Consider the following 16256-nt stretch of genomic DNA (forward strand, 5'->3'; position numbering starts at 1 on the left):
GCTCTCAAGAAGAGTTTTTTTCAATAAAGCTGGTGGGTCATATAAGCAACAAATAATTAAAATTATATATAAAAAATATATATTGTTCCCAACTCCCGACAAATAAGCTCATGTAAAATGCTCTTCTATTGTGGATATCTTTTTAAGGTTTTTGGGATGTTTAGTTTATGCTAAAGTGTTAAACAAGCTCCATCTAAAAGCTCTCCTATGTTCTAATAAAAAAAATACAAAAAATATATAAAAAGCCTAATTTTTAAGTCTTTCTATTGTTTATTGAGGCGTAGATATATGCTTGATATTTTTTCTTAAGGAACCTATTTCTTAAGTCTTTCATATTAATATTATTGTTATTAAATTTGGGTTCTAACACTTCCCCCTATGGAAGCATACTCTCTCTACATCTAATAATCTAATCTCCTTCTTACCCCCGTAAACTTATGTAAATTATGGGTTCTAACACTTCCATAATCCTACTTGCATAGTTAAATGCACAATTCCCATGGCACCTAAGTTTGTATGTAAGTGGTTGTTTAGTAACATCTGAATCCACCCATGACCTCTAAACTAAACTGATCAACATTCAACAGGTTTGATACAGCCTCTAAACAGTTAAGAAATCCCACTTTCTCTTAACCATTAAGAGGTTGGAATCATTAATGGTTCAGTTCTATCAAACAGCCCCTAAGACAGAAAACCGATAATATGAAGAAAGACAAAAAGATAAGTTACCTTCCAAGGGAAGCAAGAGTTAAAGGCAATGCATAGCTCATTATCAATTCATGTCATTCTGCAGTTGATATAATACCTATCCATTAAAAACCAACTTGTAACAATATACTCAATTGTATCTATGATTCTTGAAAGGAAAGACACGAGTGATTGGCAAAATATAACACTGTCTTTTGGGGAAAAGAACAAAAGAAATCATCAACAAGAGATCTCAAGGGTTGGTTGTAGTAGTTTTAGGTTTCTTTGAGACTTGTTGCTTCTTATCAGCATCTGCAGCCTTTTTCTTGTCCTTCTTCTCTCTCTTTTTCAAAGATGTCATGCGAGCCTTCAAAATAGTAGCATAATATGCTTGAAACCGTTGATGTTCCTTTGCTCCAACCTGTTATTAGCAAACAAAAACCAATCTGTATTCATATCATGTCATAGGGGAATCCTAGAATTCATTGATATTGGTTTCTAAAGATTTAGTCTTCTAAAAGTAGCATTTAAAAAAGAACTAATAATCAACAATTGTTGACAAAGTGGCATTTATACTATGGTGCAAGTTCATTATACTCAGGAACAGAATACTCAAAAGTCCTATAACCTATTTAGATTTATCAGCAAGTTCTCCCTTTTCATTATACCCCATACCCAACATTGACAGATTGAAAAGGGCATATACAAAGTTTTCTAAGTGATCCATTCAGTTTGCTAAAAGGAATTGAACAATGAAAGAGTTCCGAAAAGGAATAACAACTTCAGTATGAATTAGTTACCAATGTGGAAATGTTCTTCTTGCCATCAGTTGCTCTAACAAGACATTTGTATTCAAGTTCTTTACCAGCAGTTATCATCTTGTTCTTCTGCACCTTAGACTTGTCAGAAGCTGAGGCATAGTTTAAACAAATTCACAATCAATATCTTCAATTGGAAACAAATTCAGAATCAGAGAAAGAAAAGGAGGAACAAACTTACAGTGTTTGAGAGTAACCCACACAGATCCTTTCTCTGTAGTATGCTCAAACATGGTAGTTAGCTCATTCAGAAATGGATCAAGCTGTAAGCGTACCTATAATCATTAAAAAAAATAGCACGCAATTCAGGCATACTCGAGATACAAAAACTGTTGCGATTAAATCGCACATAATCCCGTTAGAATTACTTTGAATTCAGAAGTTACATTCAGATCTTGCGAGTAAACTAAGATGAGAACAATGCTTGGCACTCTATAGTTGGCAACAACTCAAGAATTAACGTTGATGAACCTCGCCAATTATTAAATACAATTAAGAGAAGGATGATAAGAGTTTGAATCAGTTACCATAATGAATGCCGGAGGTTCGTCGGAATTGAATCGATGAAGAGGAAGAGCGGGGGATGACGTCGTCAACGTCGATGACTAGGGCTGTAAAATAGGGAATGGAAGTTGCTCATCAGGGTTTCTCTTATTAGGAGTGTTTGATTAAAAAAAATAAAAAAATAAAAAATTTTCAAAACAATAAACTAAGTTAAGTGAACTGATAAAATCATTAAAAATCAGTTTATTGTGTTAGGAATAAGCTAAATAAATTAATTATAATAAGTTAAATTTAAGTGTTTTGATAAAATCCTTAAAAATCATTTTATTGTGTTATGAATAAACAAAATAAGCTAATTTTAATAAGCATCTCTCATTTATTTATTGTTTATTGTTTATTTCTATCACAAATAAGATAATAAGCTAAGCCAAATACTCCTTTAGTATTTTTTTATTTTTGTTTCTCTTATTAGATTTTTTTAAGAATCATGTGTTTTTTCATGGTTTTAATTGATGAAATTAGAATAATTATTGTTTTAATATCAAGTTATTCACAAAAATAACAATATCCTAAGTCGTAATATCCGATCTAAACCTTTATTTTTTGGGTTTAACAAGATTAACATGTGGTCTGCGAAATGTACTTTACGAATAACGAGTTTAAGAAAAAAGATCCCCACATTTGAAAGTTCAATCTCCTTATTTTCTTAGTATTTTATTCATTTCAACACGAAAAACGAAAGAAGATCGACCTATCTTTTTGTGATTGCGTATCATCAGCTTTTATTTGCAAGTAATAAGTAATCATATTTTAATATACTTAAAAAACATAATTGTTTCAAAAATATATTTTGTAACGCCTGGTTCCTGGTACGCATTTAATTATAATTTATTCACTTTTGTAGAGCAACTTGACGAGTTGGGAGCCCCAAACTCGTCGAGTAGGAACCAGAATTGATGTGGGATTTTAAGTCACCTACTCGACGAGTTGAGAGCCTCGACTCGACGAGTAGGGTTTTGCACTTTATTTAAGCATCCTAATCCCCACTTGCTGGCCTCATTTCCATCCTCCAAGTCTCAAACCGTAGATTCAGAAACCCCAATGCATTTGTGAGCTTGTGAGCCATTTGTGAGTGAAGCTTTGTGTGTTTTGAAGCTTGTGGAATAAGAAGAAGCTATAGGATTCAAGGAGAAGCTAGTAGATCCAGAGACTTCCTTTCATTCTCATCATTTTCTGGTAATCAAGTCTCAAACTTGCTTAGTAGCTTCTTAGATCTCCTTATTTTCACTTTATTGGGTTTTTGGTCCAAGAAGTTTGATCTTTGGGATATGGATGTCCCAAGTGAGTATACCTTCAGATCTGGACTCATGGTGGGCTTTCATGGCATAAAGGTGCAAAGTTTATGGCCATTGAAGCCCCATGCAAGCCATATGATGTCATTTTGGCATTTTAAGCTCCAAAAGGCCATGCATGGAGTGAAAAGTGGAAGCTTTACATGTCCATGTAGTGTTTATGGTGTAGATCTCTGTTTGTAAGCTTTAGTTTGGTGTATGGATGGCTTGTGGACCAAGATCTAGGTCCTAAAGAGTTAGGGTTTGAGCTAAAACCATGAAGTAAAGGTACTAACGGGAAAAGTTTGAAAATTTACTCTTAAAAATACATTTTCATGGTATATGATAAGTATGAAGCTTAGATATGAAGAGTTGGGGCTTAATCTAGTAAGATGGCTCAAACAGACTGAGGAACTCGGCGAGTCGAGAGAGGGACTCGACGAGTTGAGTAGATTTGTCCCGATTATGTACAAGGTAGAACTCGACGAGTCTGTGAAGGGACTCGACGAGTTGGCTCGTGTTATCACGACTAAGAGTAGCAAGGGAACTCGGGGAGTCAGGGGGTGACTCAACGAGTTGAGTCAACTCGGAATGTTAACTTTGACTTTGACTGAGTGTTGACTTTGACTTGGGCATTGACTTAATTTGACCATGGTTGACCCGTGAAGGGGTCTTGATATAAGGAATGGTATCTAAGGGGTTGTTTTGTGTAGGGTATGAGTAGATCCGGTTGAAGGAGCAGAGACGTTCAGCTACTTCACTCGACATTTAAGGTGAGCTTTCCTCTAGTAGGAACGCATTGAATGCACCAATTTCGGCCCGTTTATGTATGTTAGCGTATGTCGGACTTGGGTCTGATGTCGGGGTTAGCCCGATGTAGGTTATATGCTTCGGAATTCGGTCCGATGCTGGGGCAAGCCCGATGAATGTTTGTATGATTGATATCTTCGTGATTCTTTCATGTACTTATTTATGTGTATCGAGCTTCGGTCCAATGTCGAGGCAAGCCTGATGAATGTTTAGCTTATATGTTATGTGTTATATGTTTCGGGCTTCAATCCGATGCCTGGGCAAGCCCGGGGAATGTTTAGCTTATATGTTATGCATTATATGTTTCGGGCTTCGGTCCAATGCCGGGAAAATCCCGAGGAATGTTTATATGTTTATGTTATGTGTTTATGTTTGTTGATATGTTATATGTATACCAGACTTCATTCTGATGCCACGCGGGGCCCAATGTTGGATTCGTCCGATGTCGGGCGGGGCCCAATGTAGCGGGCAAGGCCCAATTTATGTTACTATGTGATTATGTGTATGGTATGTGGTAGTTTGGGGAGACTCACTAAGCTTTGTGCTTATAGTTTTCGGTTTTAGTTTCAAGTACTTCTGGTAGCAAGGGGAAGAGCTCAGGATGATTGCAGTGCACACACCATTTGTTAGACTGGGATGTTTATACTCTGATATGTTTTGATAGATGTTATGATATTTTGAGATACACAACTTATGATTTTTATATGATGTTTGATGACTTACGGTTTTCTTAATAAATTAAAAATGAAACTTTTGGACCATATTTCTAGGATGTTTCATATCTAGTACTAGGTTTTAGCATTTTGTGTGATTTCATGGTGTTATTATGGGTTTGCCATACATTACTATTTCTTTAAATGAAATTGAAGCGGTGTTAAGGAACACTCATCAACACAAATGATGAACACACTTGCGAGTAGGGGTGAACATTTGGACATATGGACCAGATCTGGACTTGGACCCTTTTTGGACCTCCGGGTCGGTTTTAGGTTCTAGGAATTGATCAAAATCGGTATAGTTTTTTTTACCGGTTGGTTTCTGGTAAAAACCGGTTTTGGACATGATTCTGTGAAAATCTTAAAACAAGCATAAATCATTCGTTTTTAGTCGAATTGGCATGAAGTTTTTTCCAACGTATAATTTAGAGTTTGTACACAATTTTAGACTATAATTTTGTTGCTTGTGGTGTTATATTCAATGAATTACATTATTTCAAAGTTGAGATATCAAAATATTCCAACATGTAATTTAAAGTTTGTACACGATTTTAGTCTATAATTTGTTGTTTTTGGTGTTATATTCAACTAATTACATTCATTCAAAGTTGAGATATCAAATCTGAAATATTTCAGTTTTTAGCTATTATTTTAAACTTTTGTATTCTGTGAAAATATTTAAACAAACATATATAATTCGTTTTATGTCGGATTGACATGCAGTTTTTTCAAACATGTAATTTAGAGTTTGTACATTAGTTTAGACTATAATTTTAACATCATTTAGTGTTAAATTCAATAAATTACAATCCTTCAAATTTGGGATATCAATGCTGAAATATTTCAACTTTTCAACTTTTATTTTGAACTTTTGTTTTCTGTGCAAAACTTTAAACAATGATATCTCATTCGTTTTAAGTAGGATTGTTATGCGGTTTTTTCCAACATGTAATTTAGAGTTTGTACATGAGTTTAGACTATAATTTTGTCATTTTTTGTGCTATATTCAATGAATTACACCGGATCCATGGGAGTCTTCTCGTTCCAAGCCCTTTTGCTCTTTAATCTCCCTCCAAAAATGCACTAGAACATCCAATCTTAGCCTTTCTCTCTCTCTCTCTCTCAGATGAATATAGATCAATTTGGGTTTCTCTCAGTGTGTCAAGATGATAAGGGAGGCAGAAATGAAGGATTGTACAGAAAACTCTAGGAGTTTATGGCCATTTCCATGTTTTCTTTAGGTCCTTAAGTTGTTTGAGGTTGCCATGGAATTGAGACTTCAGATCTGGACAATATGAGGTCCCTTGTGTAATGCCCGGGTTTCGGGGCTAAGCATTTTTAGATGATGTAATAGTCTAGGTCAACTATTGTAACTCTTTTTGATGTAATAAAGATGAAATATTCTAATTCTATGTGAATTATGTGTATTTGTGTGCTTATTACTTTATTATAAATATATATTTAATAAAGAATAAAAATAAGCATCAAAATTAAAGTGTGAGATAAGCCCGATATCTCTACATAAAGTTGTAGTGGTCGAAACAAGGATTCCGAGGATATAAAGAACGCCAAAATCCGAGTTATAACGAAGAAGTTATAGCCCGTCGAAGTTTTACGGCAAAACCGACACGACACCGGGAGACGTAAATAGTGAATTTACGATGAAGGTATTTTTAGCATTAGTGATCTAAACCAAAGTTGTAGTATATGCTAAACCGAGAACATCCATAAAAAGAACGCCCAAATCTGACTTCGTATGAGGAAGTTATGATTTTTCTAAGATTCGGCTTAGCAGTGCACGACCCGAAACTCGAATTTTAGTTCGAGCGGTTTTTGGCTTACGCAACGTAAATGAGAGTTGAAGATCTCATTAATAGGAAATAAACGGTAAAAAGACAGACAAAAACAAAGTCCGTATGTAGAAGTTATGAATTTTACGCAGACGTTTAACAATATAATCTCCTTGTACTGTTAAATTTAAGATTGGTCGAGAATTAGCCGACGAAGTCAAAATGAAAGTTGTAGATCTTATTATTACCTACGCGTGGATATAAAGAACGTCAAAAACAGAGGTCGTATGTGAAAGTTACGGATTTTAGAAGTCGCAAGTGTGCTGTGCGAAAATGGGTGATGTGGCACAATCTTGGCCATTGCTTTCTCCCCAAGGCTTGCCACCAGATGGTGACATGTGGCACCAAGTTCAGCCACATTTCACCCTATAAATACCACCTCTCCTACCCTCATTTTCTTCACACCTTTCCCTTTCGTTCTTCTCTTTACTTTCTCTCTCTCTCTCTAGAACCTCTCTCTAGCCCCAAAATCCCCTGAAAAGCCTAGGGAACCTCCCTAGCACGAGGCGGAAGCCCCGGAGTACTCGAAGGCTCCGAGAAGAAGAGCTTTTCAACTCGGAAATGCTGCTCCAAGCAAATCTTGATTTTCTATAAAACCCGCTGTAAGTGAGCTATGCCTACGCTATTTTTAATATAGCTTTTATTTCATTATAGTAACGTTATTAGGAACTTATAATAAATACTTGGGCTATTATTATGGGTTATATAAGTATTTTTTGACGCTTATATAATAATAATAATAGCTAGACTATTAATTAGTCTCGACGAATAATAAAATAAACTCTAGTGGTAATAATACTAGATTTCGTCGAAGAAAATTCTTTTTAAGAAGCAAAGCGCTGTCTGAGTTCGGAATCACCACCTTTTCAGGTGAGTGCATAGTTACTTTCAACTTACACATAAATATGAAGTATTTTATATAAATTACGTGCTATGTGTGCATTATCTGAATACTTGCTATCTATGCTAGATGAACGTTGTTATACATGTTTTCAATGATTTAAACTGTATATGTATTTTATATCTACGAAAATGTTGGGGTAAAACATGGGTAGATGTAATAGGTGATGTGTGATAAAATGATGAGAGGCCTCGATGTTGATGTTGTTGATTATGTCATCTAGCGGAGTATGGATGACGACCACGGACTCTTCTAGACAGTCCAGTGGAACACTAGCAGGCTCGCAACCTGTAGGTGTTTGTGAACGATGTATTCACCGGTGTACTCCATCACCCACATGGTTGCCTTTAGAACATTTATTGCTGAGGAATCCCCTTAGCAGTAGTATCCATCCTGATGATGATCCTTAGGCTAGGTTCCTTATGATAGGTGTTTAGGGACGTAAAGTGAGGATAATGGGAACGGGTAATCGGGTTATTGTTGATCGATGAAATTAATAAACTTATTTATTGTGGGTTGAAAACCGTATGTGCTCACCAGGCTCCCAAGCCTGACCCACTCAGTTTTATGTATTACATGTAGTGGCGCATGAGCATAGGTGTGATGTTTTGGACGAGGGATTACGGATATAGGCCTGTAGATATGAAATAATGTAGTAAGGCTTATATTGCACTGTTTATGCTTTTGATCTGTACGAACATGATATCCCAAGTCTTTTAATGAAATACATTTCTATGGAAATGATTTTGATAAATCTTTATCATATTTTTGTTTTGGGACAAATTCCGCAACACTTTCATTTAAAATGTAACTCTGATTTTTTTTAAACAAAGCATAAACAAACCAGTCTTTTCTGGCCGTGATTTTGGGGATGTCACACCTTGGGCCTAAAGATTCAAGATTTATCAAGCTATTGGCCAACTTTCATGCATTTAACCCTCTATAGAGCTTGTTTTGGCATTTTGAGCCCTAGATGCCATGAATGGATGTAAAGCTTGTAGCTTTACGTTATACTTCAGCCTTAGAAGGCTATTTCTAGAGTATGAGGCCTTAGTTATGCTTAAAAGCGTCAGAATGAGAGAATAGACTGAAGGGACTCGACGAGTTGGCTAGGGTTTTCCCTGATAGTCTGGACGCGTTACAACTCGGCGAGTTGGTGAGTCAACTCGACATGTTGAGCTAGATTTTCCCGATACTTCAGAGACACGAAGGAACTCAACGAGTTGCATAGATGCACTCAACGAGTTGGGTCACCATGGACTGTTGACTCGAGTGTTGACTTTTAGAGTTTGGTCAAGACATGGATTATGGAGTCCATGGGGGTAAAATGGTCTTTCACCCTTTCCGAGAGTTAGAAAGGGGTAACCCAACATTTTAGAGTTTCTATTGTAAAGTGTTACTTAGAGAGGATTAAGATATATAGGCGGAGTCTAGTCCGATCGTTAAGTACACGACCTACCTGCTTACTTACGAGGTGAGTCTTTTCACTATACTTACCTAAGTGGTAATATTGTGCGATCGGAGAGTCTTATTTGAGTTATTGGTCGGAGGGTCCTATGTGTTTATACTGAGTTATGTGATATTATGCATTTTGTCTTTGTGATTTATGTTATATATTATTTTATGCCTTACTGAGATAGGACTGGAGGGTCCAAACCTAGTGGGTCAACCTTGGTTCATTCGACCCACAGTATAGTGAGGAAAAATCACCTCGCAGTTTGAAAAATAGTTGCACAAATCATTGCTCCAAAAGTTATCTCTACAGGTCACCTATACAATTAGCCAGGGGAGAAGTGTAACACTCCAAATCAGGTAAACCGTTCTAACCCCTTGAAATGATTTAATTTGGCCAAAATGTTCCCTTTGGTATGCTGAACAAACCTAAGTGTAATCTTAGCGTACAATGGAGGAAGGATCGCGAAGGAATATTGAGTACGCAGGGCGTACATGTAGGTATGCGGGGCATACACGACAGAGGACCAAAACCCTAAAACCTAGACTTGAGACCTATTTATTCATCCTTAAGCCACTTGGACCAAACCCTAATCAGCCTTGTAACATCTGGAAATTTCAGGTATTATATTTATTCTTTTTATTTTGAGTTTTGAGGAAGAACTCGGCGAGTTGGTGCGTAGACTCGCCGAGTAGAGACGCGATTTCTCATCCGAATTAATGACCGGACTCGACGAGTCGCAATGGTGGACTCGGCGAGTCAGCGCTGTTTAATGAAACCCTAATTTCTCGGGTTTGGGGCCTATCTAAAGGGCCTTATGGCCGTCATTTGTGCTCACCAGCCCCCAGAGCGAAACCCTAGTGCACTTGAGCGTTTGGAGTGAGAGAAGGAGCCATTATCAACCTTGGAGGTGTTGTCTAGCAAGGGAAAAGGAAGTTTTAGCCAAGAGGAAGCAAGAGGAACAACTTCCTGAAGATTTGAGGTCCAGAACATCACATTTGAGGTACCATTTTCGAACCCTTTTCTGTTGAGGTGATGTTCATGTTGATTTAGGGTGTATTGAGCCATTTTGTGGCTAGATCTAGTGCCCATTTGGTCCCATAAGTGAGTTAGGTTCTGGATCTGGACCCTTGGAGGTCCAGAGTGTCCCTTTGTCCAAGATTTTTATGAATCCATAGAGGTTTTGGTTTGGGATCTTTGTGTTTGAGGTCAAAACACCATTTATGAGTCATTAGGTGTGATATGAGCGCTAAGACATGAACTTTACGTGATAAATAAGCTTGGAAGGACTGGATCTATGAGTTAGTGGAACAGATCTGACCTCAGAAGGTCGTTTGGGGTTGTGCATGGAATGCACTCGCCAAGTCCATTGGCAGACTCGACGAGTTGGTGCGGGTTGTTCATAGATTTCGAACCAGGGGTTGAGTAACCGAGTTGGGTGAGTGACTCGGTGAGTCGGAAGGGACTCAGAGGAAATGGGGTCCTTGTAGGGACTCTTCGAGTCCACGCCAGACTCGGCGAGTCGTGGTTGACCATTGACCATTGACCATAGTTGATCGGTGTTTACTTTATAGAGTTAGTCAACCTTAATTAGGAAGTGTTAATTAGAGATGTATTGTGTTATAGGAGGACTATAGCTCGGGAGATCGAGCACTAGTGATTTCAGGGATTTACGAGTTACCGAGATACGCGAGGTGAGTCTTCTCACTATACTTTACCTTGAGTAGGTAAATAGATTTATGTGATACAGTGCTTTATATATATTGTTTGTTGTAGTGCATTCTTCTATGTGATTTATGATGTGCATGCTTGCAGATATAGAACCTGAGGGTTCATAGAGTTTGGGTGCACGGACCCACAGAGTTATAGCCTCGAGTGGCTAATATGTGTTATATGAGGTATTTTGGGGAACTCACTAAGCTTTGTGCTTATAGTGTTTTGTGTTATGTGTTTCAGGTACTAGTGAGGATCGCGGGAAGGCGCCGGCTTGATCAGTACACACACAGGATTTTTATGATACGAGATCTTGGGATATTGTTATATGTTATACATTGAGTTACAAAAAATGATGTTTTTATGATTTACAAATGAATTATGTTTTTATAAATGCGAAATATTATTTTGGAAATTTACAGTGTTACTTACAAGTTGGTATCAGAGCCTTGGTTTGAGGGATTTGGGTACACCTTCGGGAGTATTTGAACTCAAACTGAGGATTTGGAAAATATTTTCAAAAGAGAACCAAATTTTCTAAAAGAAGTAAAAGATTTTTAGAGAAACACAGAGCACAAACGTGTGTACGATCAGTCAGCGCCCGAACGGTGATTTCCCAAAATACCCTTATGTTATATGTTTATGAGATTGATATGATGTATTCTCTTGCTAGAGTAGGTTAGGTATTCCTATTAGGACTAGAGTGCCCTGATTTGTGATGCCTTAGCCTAGAGAGAGGTGAGCTGCTATGAGATGCTTGAGAGTGAATAAGTAGCAGCGAGGAGCTTATGATAGATCTGTTAGAGAGTGGATTATGCATAGTAGAGTACTTGGGATTTGGGATCCGAAGAGGAGGACTTGGGGTGTATACTGATACGGTGCGGACAGTAGTATTGAGCCCGTACTACTGAAAACACCGGGTCGGTGTACGGTCCTAGTAAGAATCTTTGGGATGCCAGGGATCAAGGAGGGATGAGTTATCAAGTGCGAGTATACTCGAGTGAATTTCTAATATATCGTATGTTGTATTTCAGAGGTAGATCATGGTGAGGACACGTCTTATGCCAGAGAGCAGTGGGGCTAGTGATGAGGAGATCCGCCAGATCATCCATGAGGAGGTAGATGCGGCCATTAGGGCAGAGATACCAAAGATGTTCGGGTCTATTAAGACCATGTTGATTGAGACTTTTGACGAGCGTTATGCTGATCTTTCTGAGGCTGCTGTTGTAGCGGCCACCGCAGCTGTTGTTGTTGCGAGGCCGCAAGGTGGTGATGCGTTGCTGTTCTGAGAGTTCAGCAACACGAAACCACCAGAGTTTGATGGGATGCAGGATCCGATTGCGGCGATGAGATGGGTGTCTGATACTGAGGGTTGTTTCTACACATGCTCGTGCCCGGAGCACTTGAGGGTTCGATCTGCACTGAACCAGCTTTGCCTGGGGGCGAAGGACTGGTGGAAGTTCACGACAGCACACTATTCTCCAGCAGAGCTTGCTGCGGTGACCTGGGAGAGGTTCACCACCATGTTTCATGATGAGTACGTTCCTCCAGTGGAACGGGATCGGTTGGCACAGGAGTTTTTGACCCTCAAGCAGGGTACAGAGTTCGTTACGGTTATCACCAGGATGTTTCATGAGAGGGCGATGTTCTGCCCTGAGCATGTGTCATCTGAGCAGACACGTATGAGCCGTTATTTGAGTATTTTGCGGAGGGATATTCGGGAGTTCGTGGCGAACTCCTCATACCGGACATTTTCCAAGCTTCAGGCAAATGCACAGAAGAGGGAGATCGAGCTAGAGACTCAGGCGAGGGAGGAAGCAGAGTCTCAGGGGAGGGATCAGCGACTGGCACAGTCTTAGCTGGAAGCCAAGCGGGCCAAGCCCGCTGATCCCAGAGCAGGGAGACAGAAGGGTCGCACTTGTGGGAAGTGCGGCAAGGGTCATGATGGAGTTTGTAGATCTGGATCTTGCTACAAGTGTGGCAAGGAGGGGCATATGGCCAAGGACTGCCCCAAGGGGTTTGTAGTGTGTTTCCACTGCAATCAGACCAGACACCGGAAGGCAGAGTGTCCGCAGTTGCGGGGATCAGCTCAGGGATCTGCCCCTGCCACCATCAGAGCTACCGAGATTTGGCCAGTGAAGGCCGAGGCGTCGAAGGCACGAGGGAGAGCCTTCCAGTTGACCGTGGAGGAGGTCCGCGCAGCACCCGATGTCGTGGTTGGTATGTATTCTTTCATGTAATTATTTAATGTTTAAGATTTTATGCTTATATTGTGATATGCATAGGTACTTTTCTTGTGAATCCTGTACCTGCTTTGGTGTTATTTGACTCGGGTGCGAGTCGATCTTTTGTATTGTTGGCTTTCAGTCAGCACATCAGCATTAGTCGAGAGGCGTTGAGTCGACCTCTGAGAGTTTCCATCGCCAACGAGAGAGCAATATATGCCACAGAGGTGATTCGAGGATGTGTACTCGAGATTTTCGATGTAGAGTTTCCTATTGATTTGGTTCCGATTGCGATGGGGGACGTCTGGGTCATCATAGGCATGGATTGGTTGAGCAGATTTGGAGCAGTTATCGACTGCGAGCGACAGCTGGTGACTATACGAGACCCAAGTGGGGGAGTTCTTACGGTGTACGACGAGGGTACACGTTCTGGTTCAGCGTTTTGTTCGGCCGCTAGAGCGAGGCAGTGTCTACAGTAGGGCTGTAAGGGATTTGTGGCGTACGTAATGGATACGCGGGTTGATTTAGAGAGGACGAGGTCAATTGAGGAGGTTCCGATAGTGCGTGAGTTTCTGGATGTATTTCCAGAGGAGTTGCCGGGTGTGCCTCCCGTGAGGCAAGTAGAGTTCAGTATCGATTTGGTTCCCGGGGCCGCGCCTATCGCCAAGGTGCCTTATCGCCTTGCACCTCCAGAGATGCAAGAGTTATCCTTGCAGCTTCAGGAGCTGCTGGGAAAGGGATTTATTCGACCGAGCAGCTCGCCGTGGGGAGCGCCTATTCTTTTTGTCAAGAAGAAGGATGGTTCACACCAGATGTGCATTGATTACCGGGAGTTGAACAAACTGACGGTCAAGAACCGTTACCCGTTTTCGAGGATCGATGATTTGTTCGATCAGTTACAGGGAGCATCTTGGTTCTCCAAGATCGATTTGAGGTCTGGATATCATCAGGTAAGGGTGCGAGATGAGGACATCCAGAAGACAACGTTCAGGATGCATTATGGGCATTACGAGTTTGTGGTGATGCCTTTCGGGCTCACCAATGTCCCAGCAGTGTTCATGGATCTCATGAATCGAGTGTGCAGGACGATGTTGGATCGATCGGTGATCGTATTCATCGACGAAATTTTGGTATATTTGAGGTCTAGAGAGCAGCATGACGAGCATTTGAGGGAGATCCTTGGAGTTCTGAGATCGGAGAGGCTTTATGCCAAATTCTCCAAGTGTGATTTCTGGTTGCGAGAGGTCCAGTTTCTAGGGCATCTCGTTAACCAGAAAGGGATTTTGGTCAACCCGGCCAAAGTTGAGGCAGTGATGGGTTGGGAGGTGCCGAGGTCACCATCCGAGATCAGGAGTTTCTTAGGATTAGCAGGTTATTATCGGAGATTTATCAGGGATTTCTCTAAGATTGCAGTGCCACTCACCAAGTTGACCTGGAAGGGTGTCGGTTTTTCATGGGGCCCCGAGCAGCAGACCTCCTTTGAGATGCTCCGCCAAAAATTATGTGAAGCCCCGGTGTTAGCCCTCCCTGAGGGAATGGAGGACTTTGTGGTATACTGTGATGCGTCGATCTTGGGGTTGGGAGCGGTGCTGATGCAGAGAGGGCATGTGATAGCATACGCATCGAGGCAGCTGAAGCCTCATGAGACGAGGTATCCCACCCATGATCTAGAGTTGGGGGCAGTGATGTTCGCCCTCAAAATTTGGCGTCACTATCTATATGGCGTTCGGTGTACGATATACACGGACCATAAGAGTCTGAAGTATTTGATGGAACAGCCTAACCTAAATATGCGGCAGAGGAGGTGGTTAGATGTATTCAAGGATTATGATTGTGAGATCCTGTACCATCCGGTCAAGGCTAATGTTGTAGCCGATGCACTGAGTCGCAGGGCGGAGAGCGCCCCATTGTGAGATGTATGTTTACGATTGACCGTGATGGCTTAGGTGTTAAATACCATTCGTGGAACACAGGTTGAGGCCGTGAGGTCGGAGAACCAGAAGAGAGAGAGAGAGAGAGAGAGAGAGAGAGAGAGAGAGAGAGAGAGAGAGTTGTTGGGGTGGTGTCGTAGTTCGTTACCGATGGTTGGGTGCTTATGACATTTCAGGGGCGTATATGGGTGCTGTTTGTAGGAGGGACGCGTACCATTTTGATGGAAGAGGATCATCGGTCGAAATTCTAGATCCATCCTGGGGCCACTAAGATGTATTTAGACCTGAGGAGAGAGTATTGGTGTTCCTGTATGAAGAGGGATGTTGCGTGGTTTGTTGAGAGGTGCTTAACCTGCCGTAGGGTTAAGGCCGAGCACCAGAGACCGCATGGTAAGTTGCATCCGTTGGAGGTTCCCGAATGGAAGTGGGAACAAATCACCATGGATTTTATCACCAAGTTGCCGAGGACTGCTAGGGGTGTCGATGCAATTTGGGTGATTGTGGACAGGTTAACGAAGAGCGCTCACTTCCTTGCCATCAGTGAGAGCTCTTCTGCTGAGAGGTTGGCAGAATTGTACGTGAGAGAGGTGGTATCGCGATATGGGGTGCCAATCTCGATTGTTTCAGATCGAGATGTGCGTTTCACTTCCATATTTTGGAAGAAATTCCATGAGGAGTTGGGTACGAGGTTGCATTTTAGTACCGCATACCATCCGCAGACTGATGGACACAGTGAGCGGACGATTCAGACGCTCGAGGACATGCTTCGAGCATGTGTACTAGATTTCGGCGGAAGTTGGGACACATATTTGACCGTAGCGGAGTTTTCCTACAACAACAGCCATCATTCGAGCATTGGTATGCCACCCTTTGAGCTGTTGTATGGGAGGAGGTGTCGGACCCCCATTTGCTAGGGAGAAGTAAGGTAGCGTGTGATGGGAAGTACAGAGATTATGCTGCAGAAGACAGAGCAGATACAACGGGTCAGACAGAGATTGTTGACCGCTCAGAGCCGCCAGAAGAGTTATGCGGATAGACGACGATCTGAGCTTGAGTTCCAGGTCGGTGACTATGTTCTCCTGAAGGTATCTCCTTGGAAAAGAGTGATTCGATTCAAGAAGAGGGGCAAGCTAGGGCCCCGGTATATCGGGTCGTTCAGAGTAATCGCGAGGGTGGGCAAGGTAGCGTATCGCTTGGAGCTACCTGCGGAATTGGAGCGGATTCATAATACCTTCCATGTGTCTCAATTGAGGAAGTGTATAGACGACGAGTCGGCAGTAGTGCTGTTAGGGGACATTCAGGTGGATGCGAACCTGA

General features: G+C 41.1%; 1 protein-coding gene across 1 annotated transcript; it reads right to left on the reverse strand.

The window, feature by feature from the left end:
- Window positions 1-793: 793 nt before the first annotated feature.
- On the reverse strand, window positions 794-2163 carry LOC145034151 (Signal recognition particle, SRP9/SRP14 subunit). The gene is made up of 4 exons (XM_078982524.1): window positions 2033-2163; window positions 1687-1780; window positions 1488-1597; window positions 794-1108 (listed from the first exon to the last, which is right to left on the reverse strand). The coding sequence occupies exons 1-4, from the start codon at window positions 2033-2035 to the stop codon at window positions 941-943; spliced, it is 375 nt and encodes a 124-aa protein (XP_078838650.1). The 5' UTR covers window positions 2036-2163; the 3' UTR covers window positions 794-940.
- Between the last annotated feature and the right edge of the window lie 14093 nt (window positions 2164-16256).

Source organism: Lactuca saligna, chromosome 3 (assembly GCF_052625555.1).
Source record: "Lactuca saligna cultivar CGN05327 chromosome 3, ASM5262555v1, whole genome shotgun sequence".
NCBI classification, from domain to species: domain Eukaryota; kingdom Viridiplantae; phylum Streptophyta; class Magnoliopsida; order Asterales; family Asteraceae; genus Lactuca; species Lactuca saligna.

What these genes read in the sequence shown, in the direction of transcription:
- LOC145034151 (XM_078982524.1), bottom strand. An exon ending in GTGGGTTACTCTCAAACACT is followed by an intron (nt 1,598 to 1,686) that starts GTAAGTTTGTTC and finishes ACTATGCCTCAG; the next exon opens with CTTCTGACAAGTCTAAGGTG. An exon ending in AGAAGAACATTTCCACATTG is followed by an intron (nt 1,109 to 1,487) that starts GTAACTAATTCA and finishes TGCTAATAACAG; the next exon opens with GTTGGAGCAAAGGAACATCA.